The sequence below is a fragment of the Tupaia chinensis genome, unplaced genomic scaffold (assembly GCF_000334495.1).
Source record: "Tupaia chinensis unplaced genomic scaffold, TupChi_1.0 Scaffold000659_1, whole genome shotgun sequence".
In the NCBI taxonomy this organism is placed as follows: Eukaryota; Metazoa; Chordata; class Mammalia; order Scandentia; family Tupaiidae; genus Tupaia; species Tupaia belangeri.
This window is the reverse complement of record NW_006160181.1, coordinates 792400-804965: the sequence shown is the minus strand read 5'-3', so window position 1 is coordinate 804965 and position 12566 is coordinate 792400. Positions and strand designations below refer to the sequence as shown.

The 12566-nt window shown below is 42.5% G+C and overlaps 2 protein-coding genes across 2 annotated transcripts in view; one reads left to right on the top strand and one right to left on the bottom strand.

Moving 5' to 3' along the window:
- Positions 1-5921: 5921 nt before the first annotated feature.
- SNAPIN (SNAP associated protein) lies at positions 5922-8122 on the top strand. The gene is made up of 4 exons (XM_006159818.3): positions 5922-6114; positions 6345-6391; positions 6903-7021; positions 7520-8122. Exons 1-4 carry the CDS (start codon positions 5972-5974, stop codon positions 7619-7621), a joined length of 411 nt encoding a protein of 136 aa, XP_006159880.1. The 5' UTR covers positions 5922-5971; the 3' UTR covers positions 7622-8122.
- Positions 8123-8502: 380 nt separating this feature from the next.
- ILF2 (interleukin enhancer binding factor 2) overlaps positions 8503-12566 on the bottom strand; it is a 9413-nt gene continuing 5349 nt past the window's right edge. The window contains exons 8-14 of the mRNA XM_006159817.3: positions 12286-12402; positions 11398-11476; positions 10821-10908; positions 9999-10060; positions 9483-9597; positions 9168-9258; positions 8503-9023 (exon numbers count right to left, since the gene is read on the bottom strand). Of these exons, the coding sequence (XP_006159879.1) occupies positions 8863-9023; positions 9168-9258; positions 9483-9597; positions 9999-10060; positions 10821-10908; positions 11398-11476; positions 12286-12402 (713 nt within the window). The 3' untranslated portion in view covers positions 8503-8862. The remainder of the gene's footprint in view (positions 9024-9167; positions 9259-9482; positions 9598-9998; positions 10061-10820; positions 10909-11397; positions 11477-12285; positions 12403-12566) is intronic.

Genomic DNA, 12566 nt, shown 5'->3' with positions numbered 1-12566 from the left:
GGACCAGGGTTCGAGTCCCAGACCTGGTGGCTTGCTTTCTCACTGTCTCTCTCTCGTCAAATTAAAATAAATTAATGAATAAATAAAAATACTTAAAGGTTTATTCAAGGGACCAGCAGATGGTTTAATGGTTACTTCACAGACTCCTACATTTGAGTTCCAAACCTGGTGGCTTAAAATTCATGCCAGGCGCATGTGGGTGCATGCCTAAGGTCCCGAGAAGAGAATGGAGGAGAAGGGATTATGGCCTGGCCATCTTCCGAGGGACAAGGGGTGATTTCTCACTTTCTGTCTCTCTGTCCAGCAAGCACATGTGCCCTATAGCAAAAATGTCTCTCTCATAAAAAAAGGAGGGGCTAGCAGTTATTGTAATGGCTATGTCGCTGGATTCCCATGTAGTCAACCGCGGTTTGAGTCCCAGACCCGGTGGCTTAAACTCACACCAGGCACATGTGAGCGCGGGCCCAAGATCCTGAGAGGAGAATGGAAGAGAAGGGATTGTGACATGGCCATCGCCCCCCGGGGGGTGATTTCAAGCTTTCTGTCTCTCTGTCTCTCTTTCTGGCGAGTGCATGTGCCCTAATAAAAACCTCTCCAAGAAAAAAAAAGAAAGAAAATAAATAAAAGAATTGTTTATTTAAGGGACCAGCAGATGGCGTGGTGGATAAGGCACTGGACTCCCACATGGAAGACCACAGTTCCAGACCTAGACCCAGTGGTTTGGTTTCTCATTTTCTCATTTGGTCTCTGCACACACCTGCCATCTTCTGAACTCCCACTGGCCATGTTGTAGGCTGGCCTGACACCAGGCTTATGTTTTTGGACTTTCCAGGCACCTGAGTTGTGAATTAAGAGCCAGTCCAGGAACTTGGTGGTTGGGGAAGACCAATCCTACGTGTCTGAATGGGGTATGAATCCTCACTCCAGTGGCTTGAAAAACACATTGAGTATGTGTGTTCCTGTGCCCTGAATCTTGAAGGGATAGAGAAATGGAGGAAATGGATTGCAGCATGGCCACACCTCACTGGAGTGTTTTCTCTCTCTCACGCTCTGGTGAGTACACACATACTCTGGCAATAAAAAACAAAATGACCAAAAAATTAAAATCTTTTTCAGTACTTGTTTTCTCTGAGCAAGGGTATTACATAATCTGGTATTTTAGGGTGCATGCTGAGCTGGAAGCTAGAGAGACTAGAGGCAAGAAGATCCGTCAGGAGACTGTTACTATATTCCTCATGAGCGATAAAGACTACCTCAAAGAGATAAGGAGTAAAAAGGAAAGCATAAAAATAAAACTGTTTTTTGTTTTCTCAGAGAAATAGCCTTTGAAGTAGGATTACCAGATAAAATACTCACTCTAAAAACATTGTTATTTACCTGGAATTCAAATTTACCTCTCCTCCTAGGTGTTTTGTTCTGTTTTCTAAATCTGATGACCCTACTTTTTCAGAGGCACTTCAAAGGACCTCAGGGGCTTCTTGTCCAGGTACTGGGCCATCCAACCTCCAAGACTTTCTCTATCCCAGGCTAGCCCCTCGTTCTCTTCCCAGTACAGGCCCCAGGAACTTGGACCTTGTCTCTTTACTCTTAAATATTGTCACCGCTTTATCCCCTGGGCTTCCTCTGCAGAAGGCCAGACCATGAAGCAACTTGTGGTTGCCCTAGCTACTCCCTTCTCAGCTGCTTACTCCAAAAATAATCCCTGGCCTCTCAGGAGAGTTTTAGCTCTAATCACCAGAGAAATACAGAGAAAAACAAACACAATTGGTAACAAAGAATATATATATATATATATATCAAGTTTGTTTGTTAAGGTTTTGCCGATAGAGCACATGCATTCACCAGAGAGAGAGAGAGAGAGCCACTAAAAGGGAAATTGAGAAATCTCCTGTAGGGAGCTGCCAGATCTGGACAAAGCACTAGCCACGTTTAAAGAATTATTTTATTTGACTTTATTTATTTAATTATGTATTTAAATTTGACCAGAGAGAGACAGAATTGGGGGTAGGGGAGTGCAGCAAGAGAGCAAGCCGCCAGGTCCTGGGACTAGAACTATAGTCAGCCATTTGGCCACATGGCCAACTGCAGTTCGAGTCCCAGACCTGGTGCCTTGTTTTCTCACTTTCCCTCTCTCTCTCACTCTCTCACATTCTGTCCCTCTCTGGTCAAATTAAAATAAGTAAATAATGTTTTTTTGTTTGTTTGTTTGTTTTTTGTTTTTTTTTTTAAAAAGAAGGTAAAAAATTGTCTTATTGGGGCTGGCAGGTGGCGTGGTGGTTAAGGACACTGGACTCCCACATGGCCGACCACGGTTCAAGTCCTGGACCTGGAGGCTTGCTCTCTCACTTTCCCTCTCTCTCTCTCTTGCTCTGTCCCTCTCTGGTCAAATTTAAAAAATGAAATGAATTAATAAATAAAGCTAAATAAAATAATTCTTTAAAAAAATTGTCTTATGAAAAAAAGTTAAAGGTTGAATAAATTCACATGCAGTTTTGTACATATTTAATTCCATTAAAAATACACTATAAGGGGACCAGCAAGTGGCCCCAGTAGTTAAGGCACTGGACACTCCCACATGGCCACAGTATGAATCCCAGACCTGGTAGCTTATTTTCTCACTTTCCCTCTCTTTCTCTCTCTGGTCAAATTAAAATAAATGAATTAATTAATAAAATTAAATAAATAATTATTTTTTTAAAATACATGATAGGAAATGTAAATTTAAAAAAGAAATTAAAAAAAGAAATTGGGGACTGGCAGGTGGCATGGTGGTTAAGGCGCTGGACACTCCCACATGGCCGACTGTGGTTCAAATACTGGACCTCGTGGCTTGCTTTCTCACTTTCTCTCTCTCTCTCTCTCTGTGTATCTCTCTCTGGTCAAATTAAAATAAATAAATGAATAAATAAAATTAAATAAATAATCGTTTAAAATTTTTAAAAATAAAAAAATTATAATAAAACTTTTCCAGATATAAAAAAATATAATAATCTTAGTAGAAATTAAATATTTCGAACAGTTATACGGGTACTTCAAAATGTTTATGGAAAAAAAATGTACTTAAACTATGAATTCCTTTTGAATCAAAATTTGAAATCTATGCGTAGTGGGCCAGCAGGTGGTGTGATGGTTAAGGGCACTGGTTTCCCACATGGCCTACCATGGTTCAAGTGCCAGTCCTGGCAACTTGCTTTCTCCCTTTCCCTTTCTCTCTCTCTGTCGCTCTCTGGAGCCAAATTAAAAAATAATAATAGGGACCAGCAGTTGGCATAATGGCTATGTCGCTGGAATCCCATGTAGGCAACCACGCTTTGAGTTCCAGACCCAGTGGCTTAGACTCACGCCGGGTGCGTGTGCGTGTGTGCCCAAGATCCTGAGAGGAGAATGGAAGTGAAGGGATTGTGGCGTGGCCATCCTCCCTGCGGGATGATTTCTTGCTTTCTGTCTGTCTCTCTGTGTCTTTCTGGTGAGAACATGTGCCCTGTATTAAAAACCTCTCTAAAAAATAATAATGATAATAATAACAACAAATGGAATTAAATGTTCTTTAAAATAAAGAAATCTATGCATATTTTTTAAAAGAATTATTCTATTTAAGTTTATCCACTTATTTCAATTTAACCAGAGAGGGAGAGAGCAAGAGAGAGCAAGAGAGAGTGAGGGAGAGAGTGAGACAGAGCAAGAAAGAAAGTGAGAAAGCAAGCCACCAGGTCCGAGACCCAAACTGTGCTAGGCTTATGTGGGAGTCCAGCGCCCTTACCCACCACTACCCCACCCACCTGCCAGCTCCTGCGTAGTTTTATTTTTATAGCATGCCTTTTTTAATGAACTTTTTGAAGACCTCCCCTCATACAAGCAACTTAAGGTTTGCCTGGTTGAAAGGTTCTGCTGAAGGGAAGTCAAAGGAGTTGCAGACTCTGACAGCCATGTGTGATTTGATGAAAGGAGAGAAATGAATGCTGGGAGCAGGGTTAGAAAAAGGTGATGAGGGTATGGATGGCAAAAATAAAGGGAGCAGAATGGATTTGAAGGACTTAGGAGGATGCAACCGTGAGAAGGGAAGCGCTCAATCCCATTCAGGAGAGGAAAGTGAGCTTTTGGGGGTAGTTATGGATGGTGTTTGGCTGGCAGTGGGAAGGAGAACTTCAAAACTCTGGTCCAATTGTGTGGTCACTATTATGGATGGTCATTACTCCCAATCCCCATAAATCTGTTCAATCCTTCTAGAGCTAGAATAAGACTTGAATTTAGTGTCTCATAAAAAGTAAAATACTGGGGCTGGCAAGTGGCATGGTAGTTAAGGCGTGCTAGACTCCCACATGCCCGACCACTGTTCAAGTCCTGGACCTGGCAGCTCGCTTTCTCACTTTCCCTTTCTCTGTCTCTCTCTGGTCAAATTAAAAATAATGATAATGATAAATAAAATGAAATAAAATAGTTATTTTTTTAAAAAAAGAAAACTGGGGTCAGCAGGTGGCATGGTGGTTAAGGGCACTGGACTCCCACATGGCCCACTATAGTTCAAGTTCTGAACCTGGCGGCTTGCTTTCTCACTTTCTCTTTCTCTCTCTCTCTTTCTCTCACTCTGTCCCTCTCTGGTCAAATTAAAAGAGAGAAAGAAAGAAGCAAGGAAGGAAAGAAGGAAAGAGAAAGTGAAAGAAAGAAGAATGAGAGAAAAAGAAAGAGAAGAAAGTTAAATAAAATAATTCTTTTTAAAAAATCCCTTTAAAAAAAAGGTTAAATTCTATACACTTGTTCATGTTGTATGAAGAAGTAAAAGAAGTTTTTCAAAATATATATATATATACACACTAATGGAGGCTGGCAGGTTGTGTGGTGTTCATGGGCTGAACTCCCACATGGCTGGCTGCAGTCTGAATCCTGGACCTGGCAGCTTGCTTTCTCACTTTCTCTATGTCTTTCTCTGGTCAAATTAAAATAACAATAATAGTAATAATGAATAAAATTAAATAAATAATTCTTTTTTTAAAAAAAAGTACCCTCTTGGGGCCAGAAGGTGGTGTGGTGGTTGAGGCTCTGGACTCCTATTTGGGCAACTGCAGTTTGGATCCCAGACCTGGTGGCTTGCTTTTTCACTTTCTCTTTGTCGCTCTCTGGTCAAATTAAAATAAATAAATAAATAGATAATTTTTAAAAATATTTTTTAAAAACCCACAAAAATCTAACTTTTTTTTGAGGGAAGAACAACAAAAAAAGGAAACATTTTTTAATTTTTTGGAGAGGTTTTTGCTATAAGGGCGTGTGTGCTTGCCAGAAAGACAGAAAGAGACAGAAAGTGAGAAATCACCCCCCGGGGGGATGGCCAAGCCACAATCCCTTCTCCATTCTCCTTTCCGGATCTTGGGTACTCACACGCGCCCAGCGTAAGTTTAAGCCACCGAGTCCTGGACTTGAACCACAGTCGACTACATGGGAGTCCATCAACATAGCCATGTATATATATACATAATATACATAATGTGTGTGTGTGTGTGTGTGTGTATAAAATATCCATATATATAAAATATATAACCACATATATATGCGTATATATACATAAATTAAAAATGTGTATATATGTGCAAAATATACATACATATATATAAATCTTCAAAAATAGAAAACTACCATGAATATAATCTGGTTTCCCCATAAAGTTAACATGGGAATAAACTGGGGATATTAGCACTTACTTTTACTTTTGAAGAAATTAAAAAGTATCTAGTCCCAAAATGGTTCCTTTTCCCAGCTCCTAAAATCTGGAGATTTTTTAAACAGGGAACTACAACTCCCCAAATGCCCTTGGCCGGGTGGTGCCGCCCGCCAGCCACCCCCAGAGCCTGCGTTTCCCAGATAGTCCAGGGTCGGGGTAGGAGACGGCCTTTCCTGGGCGCCCCCTCGCGGGGCGTTTCCGCGCCAGTCCCGTTCCCGACGGCCCTCGCGGCAGGTTCCGGCGTCAGCACAAATCGTGATGGCGGGTGCTGGTTCCGCCGCTGTGTCCGGGGCAGGGACCCCGGTGGCGGGGCCCACAGGCCGCGACCTCTTCGCCGAGGGGCTCCTGGAGTTCCTGCGACCCGCGGTGCAGCAGCTCGACTCTCACGTGCACGCTGTCAGGTGTCAGAGGGGGCAGGTGGGGGCGGGCTGAGGTAGGGCGGAGACGAGATTCAGCGACTAATAGATTGGGGAGACTGATTTGAGGCGGGGGAGAACCCGAGGGGTTTCCGGCTGAAGGCTGAGGGGTGTGATGAGGCTGGCTTCTCTGATTACCTGAGAAATAACGCGAGGGAATTCGGTTCGCGCCTCCTTTAACTGACTGACCGTGTAGGCCTTGTACCTTTTTGCAGAGAGAGTCAGGTTGAACTCCGGGAACAAATTGACAACCTAGCTACAGGTGAGTGAATATCCCCATGAACCCGGAATCCTCGAACTCACTTTCGGGACTTATGTTATGTCTGTTTCTGGGCTGGGTTTTTGTCACTTGGACATCAGTCCCAAGTTCAGACTTATTCCAGGGATGTTTTTAGTGGCTGTGGCCCATGGGAGTTCAAGAGTGTCCCGTTACTAATCTTTCCATAAGAACAAGAGATGATCGGGAACCAGCAGTTAGCGTAATGGCTATGTCGATGGACTCCCACGTAGTTCGACCGCGGTTCGTGTCCCGGACCCGGTGGCTTAAAACTCATGCCGGGCGCGTGTGCGTGTGTGCCCAAGATCCCGAGAGGAGAATGGAGGAGAAGGGATTGTGGCGTGACCATCCCCCCGGGGGGTGATTTCTCGCTTTCTGTCTCTATGTCTCTCTCTGTCTGTCTGGCGAGCGCACGCGCCCTACAGTGAAAATCTCTCCAAAAAAGAACAAGAGATGATCCATTAGATACTAGTTGCATCTTAACTTCCATCCCCAGAACTATGCCGTATCAATGAGGATCAAAAAGTGGCCCTGGATCTAGACCCCTATGTTAAGAAACTACTTAATGCTCGTCGGAGAGTTGTCTTGGTCAACAACATTCTACAAAATGCCCAGGTAAACAAACTCATTTCCTACCAACAGTGATTCTGTCATTTCGTAGGTCCTCCATATATAATGAGAAGTTACCATAATTTTAAGAATGGGGGAAGGGCAGATGGCACGGTGGTTAAAGCACTGGACTCCTACATGGCCTACCACTGTTTGAGTCCTGGACCAGGAGGCTTGAAAATGACACCAGGCATGTATGCATGTGTGCGAAAATGGAGACGGAGTGTGGCATGACCATCCCCCTCCCCCACCAGGGGTGATTTCTTCTTTCTCACCGTCTCTCTCTGGTGAATGCATGCACCCTATGACAATAACCTTAAAAGAAAATATCCTTGGGAAAAGGGAATTCTCAGGTCAGCCATAATAAACCATCGTTCTCATTCTCAGTATCCACTTGCGTTTAACTTAAGACTGACTGAGCAACCTAAATATTTTTCTGTACCTAGTTGTCTAAACTTGAAAGCCTTTTACGGCAATTACTAGATTCCCAATCTTGTCTTATAGGAACGGCTGAGGCGGCTAAACCACAGTGTTGCCAAGGAAACAGCCCGCAGGAGGGCAATGCTGGATTCAGGAGTTTATCCTCCTGGTTCCCCAGGCAAATAACAGGCATGCCCTGGCTTTAGGAGTAGCACAAGTAGGTGTTTCCCAGCTGCCGTTTCTACAGATGTGAAGATTCCAGGAGACCTCTTTGGACCTTAGCGCTCAAGTTGTACCCATTCATGGTGGGGAGGGGGGCTCAAGAAATGTACGTGCAGCAGGACGCAGGTTTCCAAAGGACTTACGTACAATACTACTACAGCTTTTACTTCTATGAACAAGCTGAAGCCTCTACGTTTTTTAATTGCTACATATTCAAGGCTCACCCTCTGCAGGCTTAACCAGTCAGGCTTCCTTTGTCACATACCTGTTACATGGGCCTGGGCAGTATATCCCTCTACCTGTGCTCTCATTTTCCTTTGTTTACACTGAGGATTTGGAGGAGAGGGCAGGCAGGCAAAGTGTATGGCCTCTGTCTAGCCTCTTTTGATTGCACTGGCTTGAATATGGTAGCAGTATTGCTAGAACTATTTAATTCAATAAATGCTTCAATGCTATTCTCTGATACAGGAAAGTTCCAGGCGTCTATACCTTTAATTCAAACATAGCTTCAAATCATGATCTTAATGTTTATAATCAGCAGGAGCAGGGTCAGCCAAGTGGAGGTTAAGGTGACTAGACACCACATAGCCAACTGCACATTTCTGTCCCAGCAGCTTGAGAAACTTGCCTGCACATGTATAAACATGCCTACCCAAAATCCCAAGAGGGAAAAGATTATGGCATGACCATCTCCCTGGGAGCTGATCCTCTCCTCCCCTCCCTTCCTGTCTCCATCTAATCCACACACTCCATAGCATAGTAAAAAAATTAACGACTCAAGCAAAGACCAAAGAGAGCAAAAGGAAGCAAGAAAATTTGCCACACGCCCAAAAAAAGACCAAGGGTCCTACTAGGAAGTATTTTAATTGTTTTTCTTAAAAAAAAAAAAAAAAAATTTTCAGACACTAAGAGTTCACAACATTTCAACAAAGTATTGGTTGAGAGGGTTATTCAGGAGTGGGGGTTCTAGAGTATTAGGAAGAAATGTTGGTATCTTGCTTCATTATAGATGGATGGTACAGGTTATAAATGGGAAACATCTGGCTACTCAGCCAGTATCAAAACTCAGAGGAATGACATTTCCTTTTATAGTTTGTTTTCCTTCCTGCATCTTCCCTAATCCACAGAAATGCCAGCATAAGCATAGCAGCTGCTAGCTTAGGCTCCAGTCTTCCCCTTGGGGAGAATAGGGAATGAAGGGAAGGTCACTCCTGAGTCTCCATGCTTTCCTCTTCCTCTCCTTGAGGTGGTTCTTCTGTATTCTCTTCCTCCTCTTCTCCTTCCTTTTTCTCTGGTGGCTTCTCATAAGCCTTTTCTGAAGGTGTCACTATCACCCCATCCCAGGTAGATATTTCAGACGCGAGATCTAGAAGAAAAAAGGTGACTCAGACAAGTAGCCCAGAACGCAAGTCATGATTTACACAGTGAAAGTATTAACATATCTGAGTAGTGTACAGCTTTGTAGACCACAGAGTACCAGAAGAAACCCCTGACCCACAGGAGCACTCACAGCTGGCATCACCCTCCTGGCCAAGGATCTTCCTAAAGCCACCATGTGAGAGGATTCGGACCAGAGTCTGAGCTGTGTAGCAGACCATATCCTGAAAGAGAGTCAAGCAGGGGTAAATTAGCAAGCAGAACCAAAGTACAATTTTGTTTACTATTTATTTGACTAATGTCCTTGTGAAAACAGATGAAGACAACTTTTAATCTCAAGACCAAAAGAACTCCAGATCCCTGGATCCCTAAAGACCACATTCCCTTTGCATTCTCACCAGGATTCAAGAATGGGGAAGAATAGACCATTTCATAGCTGTCTTAATACCTGTTGTTCCAGAGTCATGACTGTGTGTACTCTGAAGTTGCCACTCTCACAGGGGTCAGTGATACCCACTGAACCTGGCAGAAATAGTCCTGCAGCCAGAATCTGCAAGCAACGTCTGAAACACAGGAAGAAGATGAAAAGAACATATAAAGCCTATACCAGTATTTTTTTAATAACTTTTATTTATTCATTAGTTAATTTATTTTTAAATAATTATTTTGTTTAACTTAATATTTATTTACTTTAATTTGACCAGAGAGGGACAGAGCGAGAAAAGGAAAGCGAGAAAGCAAGTCACCAGGTCCGGGACTTGAACCATGGTGAGAGCTCTTAACCACCATGACACCTGCCAGCCCCTCATTAGTTTAATTTGACCAGAGAATGAGTGAGAAAGCTAGCCACCAGGTCCAGCACTTGAATCATAGTCGGCTATGTGAGAGTGTCTAGCATCTTTACCACCACGTCACCTACTGGCCCTGCCTATACCAGTATTAAACCGAAAGATGCATACTGTACCTGTATGCCACATTTAGGGCCAAAGGCTGTCTAGTGGGGTTATTCATCACAGCATAATGCCCCTGGAAAATAAAAAATCTGGTTAAGTGTGCTATCAAAGTAGCCATTCTGTCTTCAACCAAAAACTTTAAAGCATCATGAGGAAAACTGGTCATAAGATACAACCAGTGTTGGGGCCAGTGGGTGGCTAAGGGTGCTGGGCTCCCACATGACTGACCACAGTTCAAAGTCCTGGACCTGGTGGCTTGCTTTCTCACTCTGTCCCTCTCTGGTCAAATTAAAATAAATAAAGTTTATTATTTTAAAAAGGTACAGCACTTTTTTGTGTGTTGAAAAGCAATTCTTTTAAGTAATTTCTCTCCAATATCACAGTAACGAAAAAAGAACAGTAATGAAAAGACAAAAGGGCACTGTAACTCATTTATCAACTAGTCAAAAAATTCAATGAAATAAAACCTCAGATCTTTACTGGATTATGTGCCCATCAATGAAACTTGTTTTTCTTTTTTTTACATTTGCTATAGGAGGCATGTGCTTGCCAGAGAGAAACAGAGAAAGTGGAAAAGCATCCCACAGTGCAGGATGACCATGTTAAAAGCCCTTCTCCATTCTCTCAGGATTTGGAGCATGAACACACATGTGTTCAGCATGTTTTTAAAGCCACCAGGTCCAGGACTTGAACTGCAGTTGGCCATGTGGGATCTAGGCACCTTAATCAACATACCACCTGGCTGGCCCTGAAATTTCTTTTAAGCTTTACCAAATTTCAGATTCTAGAAGAAAATTTCAGAGTAACTACTATTGAATAGCCCTTCTACTTACGAGTAGGTCAAGGATCCAAGGTGTAAGAGGCTCAAAGCCAGGAAAACGAATTCTCAGGTCCTTCAGCAGTCTGATGAGAACTTTAACTCTGAGAGTTAGAGGGATGCAAAGATTAAAAGTAAGATCGTGTGTTTCCACACCTCAGGTAGAGTCAAAGCTGACCATACTATTTCTAGAACTACACATTCTCTCTCAATCTTTCACTTAAGGTTTAAAAAAAAAACAACAAAAACAAAAACAAACAAAAAAAAAACCCAGACACGTGATCATAACCCAAACAGTTCTGTCAGAAATAGGAGGGGTGTGTGTGTGTGTGTGTGTGTGTGGTGGGGGGGGTATCCTGCTATTCACTGTAATTAGAAAGGTTATCTTTTTATTTTTGTTAAAGAACTATTTATTTAACTTGCTGATCCTTCTTTAAAAAAAAAAAAAAAAACTTGACCAAAGAAAGAAAGAAGACAAGCCATCAGGTCTAAGACTTGAACCACAGTCCACCATATGGAAACACAGCATCCTAACCACCACACCACCTGCCAGCCCCAGGAAGGTTATCTTAACTAGTTGGGGAGGGACTCACGTAGACTGAGAAGCATTTTCCTCAAACCAGCGGGCATGTCGAATGGCCGCTAAGGCACTCTGCAACACTTTGATATCCACTAGAAGACAAGCATAAAAAGCTAGGATGAAACATTCCTATATTTTTTTAATTATTATTTTTTAAAAATTTGTCCAGAGAGAGAAGGGAGAATAAGAAAGCAAGAAAGAAAGCCTCAAGGTCTGAGACTCAAACTGTGGTCATGTGGGAATCTAACACCTTAACTACCATGCCACCTGTCAGCCCCAAAACAGTTCTATGATTAAGCAAGCAGTTCAATCCCATTGCTACAGTGAAAAATTTGGGAGAACAGGGTAACTTAGCAATTCTTTAAACCATCCCATGTTCTTCAGATCACCAAATCACTTGTCCAAAAATCACTATTCCATGGGGCCAGCAGGCGGTGTGGTGGATAAGGGTGATGGATTCCCACATGGCCAACCATGGTTCAAGTCCCGGGGCTGCTTTCTCGCTTTCCCTCTCTCTTTCTTTCTCTCTGGTGGTCAAAACAACAACAACAACGAAGGGAATTAAATAAATATTAAAAAAAAAAAATCACCATTCCTCCCCCAAACCAAATCTAGAAGAATGCAAGCTCCATGATTTTTTCCAAAAACCTGTTCTCCATATACATTTCTTTAGTCCATTTTAGTTTGCCAACTGCTTTAATGGCCATCCTTTGAAAATTTCACTAACAAGCTGGTAGTGAACAAAGTTACCTTACAGAGGGCTAGACAAAGTTCAAGGCAAACTTAGGTCCTACAATTCCCAGAAAACTATGTGAATAGCAACAAGCTAAGTAAACTCAACAGTAACAATACTATGTTTTGAATTTTCCACAAATGGGAAAAAAATAAGTAACAAACTAACAATGGAGTTCAGGGTCCAGTTTTCGGAGATTTGGTGGCACTGTTGTAATAAGAATCTTCACTGTAGCATCAGAAGAACTGATTTCAAAGCCAGTTTCGTTCGTCAGCATGGTCAAAACTGAAAGAACAGAACAACAAAACTGTAATTTTCTTTCCATCAGAAAATGGGGGAAGAGAGAAGAGGTCGTTTTTGTTTTTTTTTTTCCTTTTGGAGAGGTTTTTGCTATAGGGTGCGTGCGCTCACCAGAGACAGAAAGCGAGAAATAGGCGGGGGGGGGGGGG

Bases quoted from the DNA above. Each gene is read 5' to 3' on its own strand.
- SNAPIN (XM_006159818.3), top strand. From the start codon at position 5,972: ATGGCGGGTGCTGGTTCCGCCGCTGTGTCCGGGGCAGGGACCCCGGTG. The intron at 6,115-6,344 runs GTGTCAGAGGGG...ACCTTTTTGCAG, and splicing joins TCTCACGTGCACGCTGTCAG to AGAGAGTCAGGTTGAACTCC. The intron at 7,022-7,519 runs GTAAACAAACTC...CTTGTCTTATAG, and splicing joins ACATTCTACAAAATGCCCAG to GAACGGCTGAGGCGGCTAAA.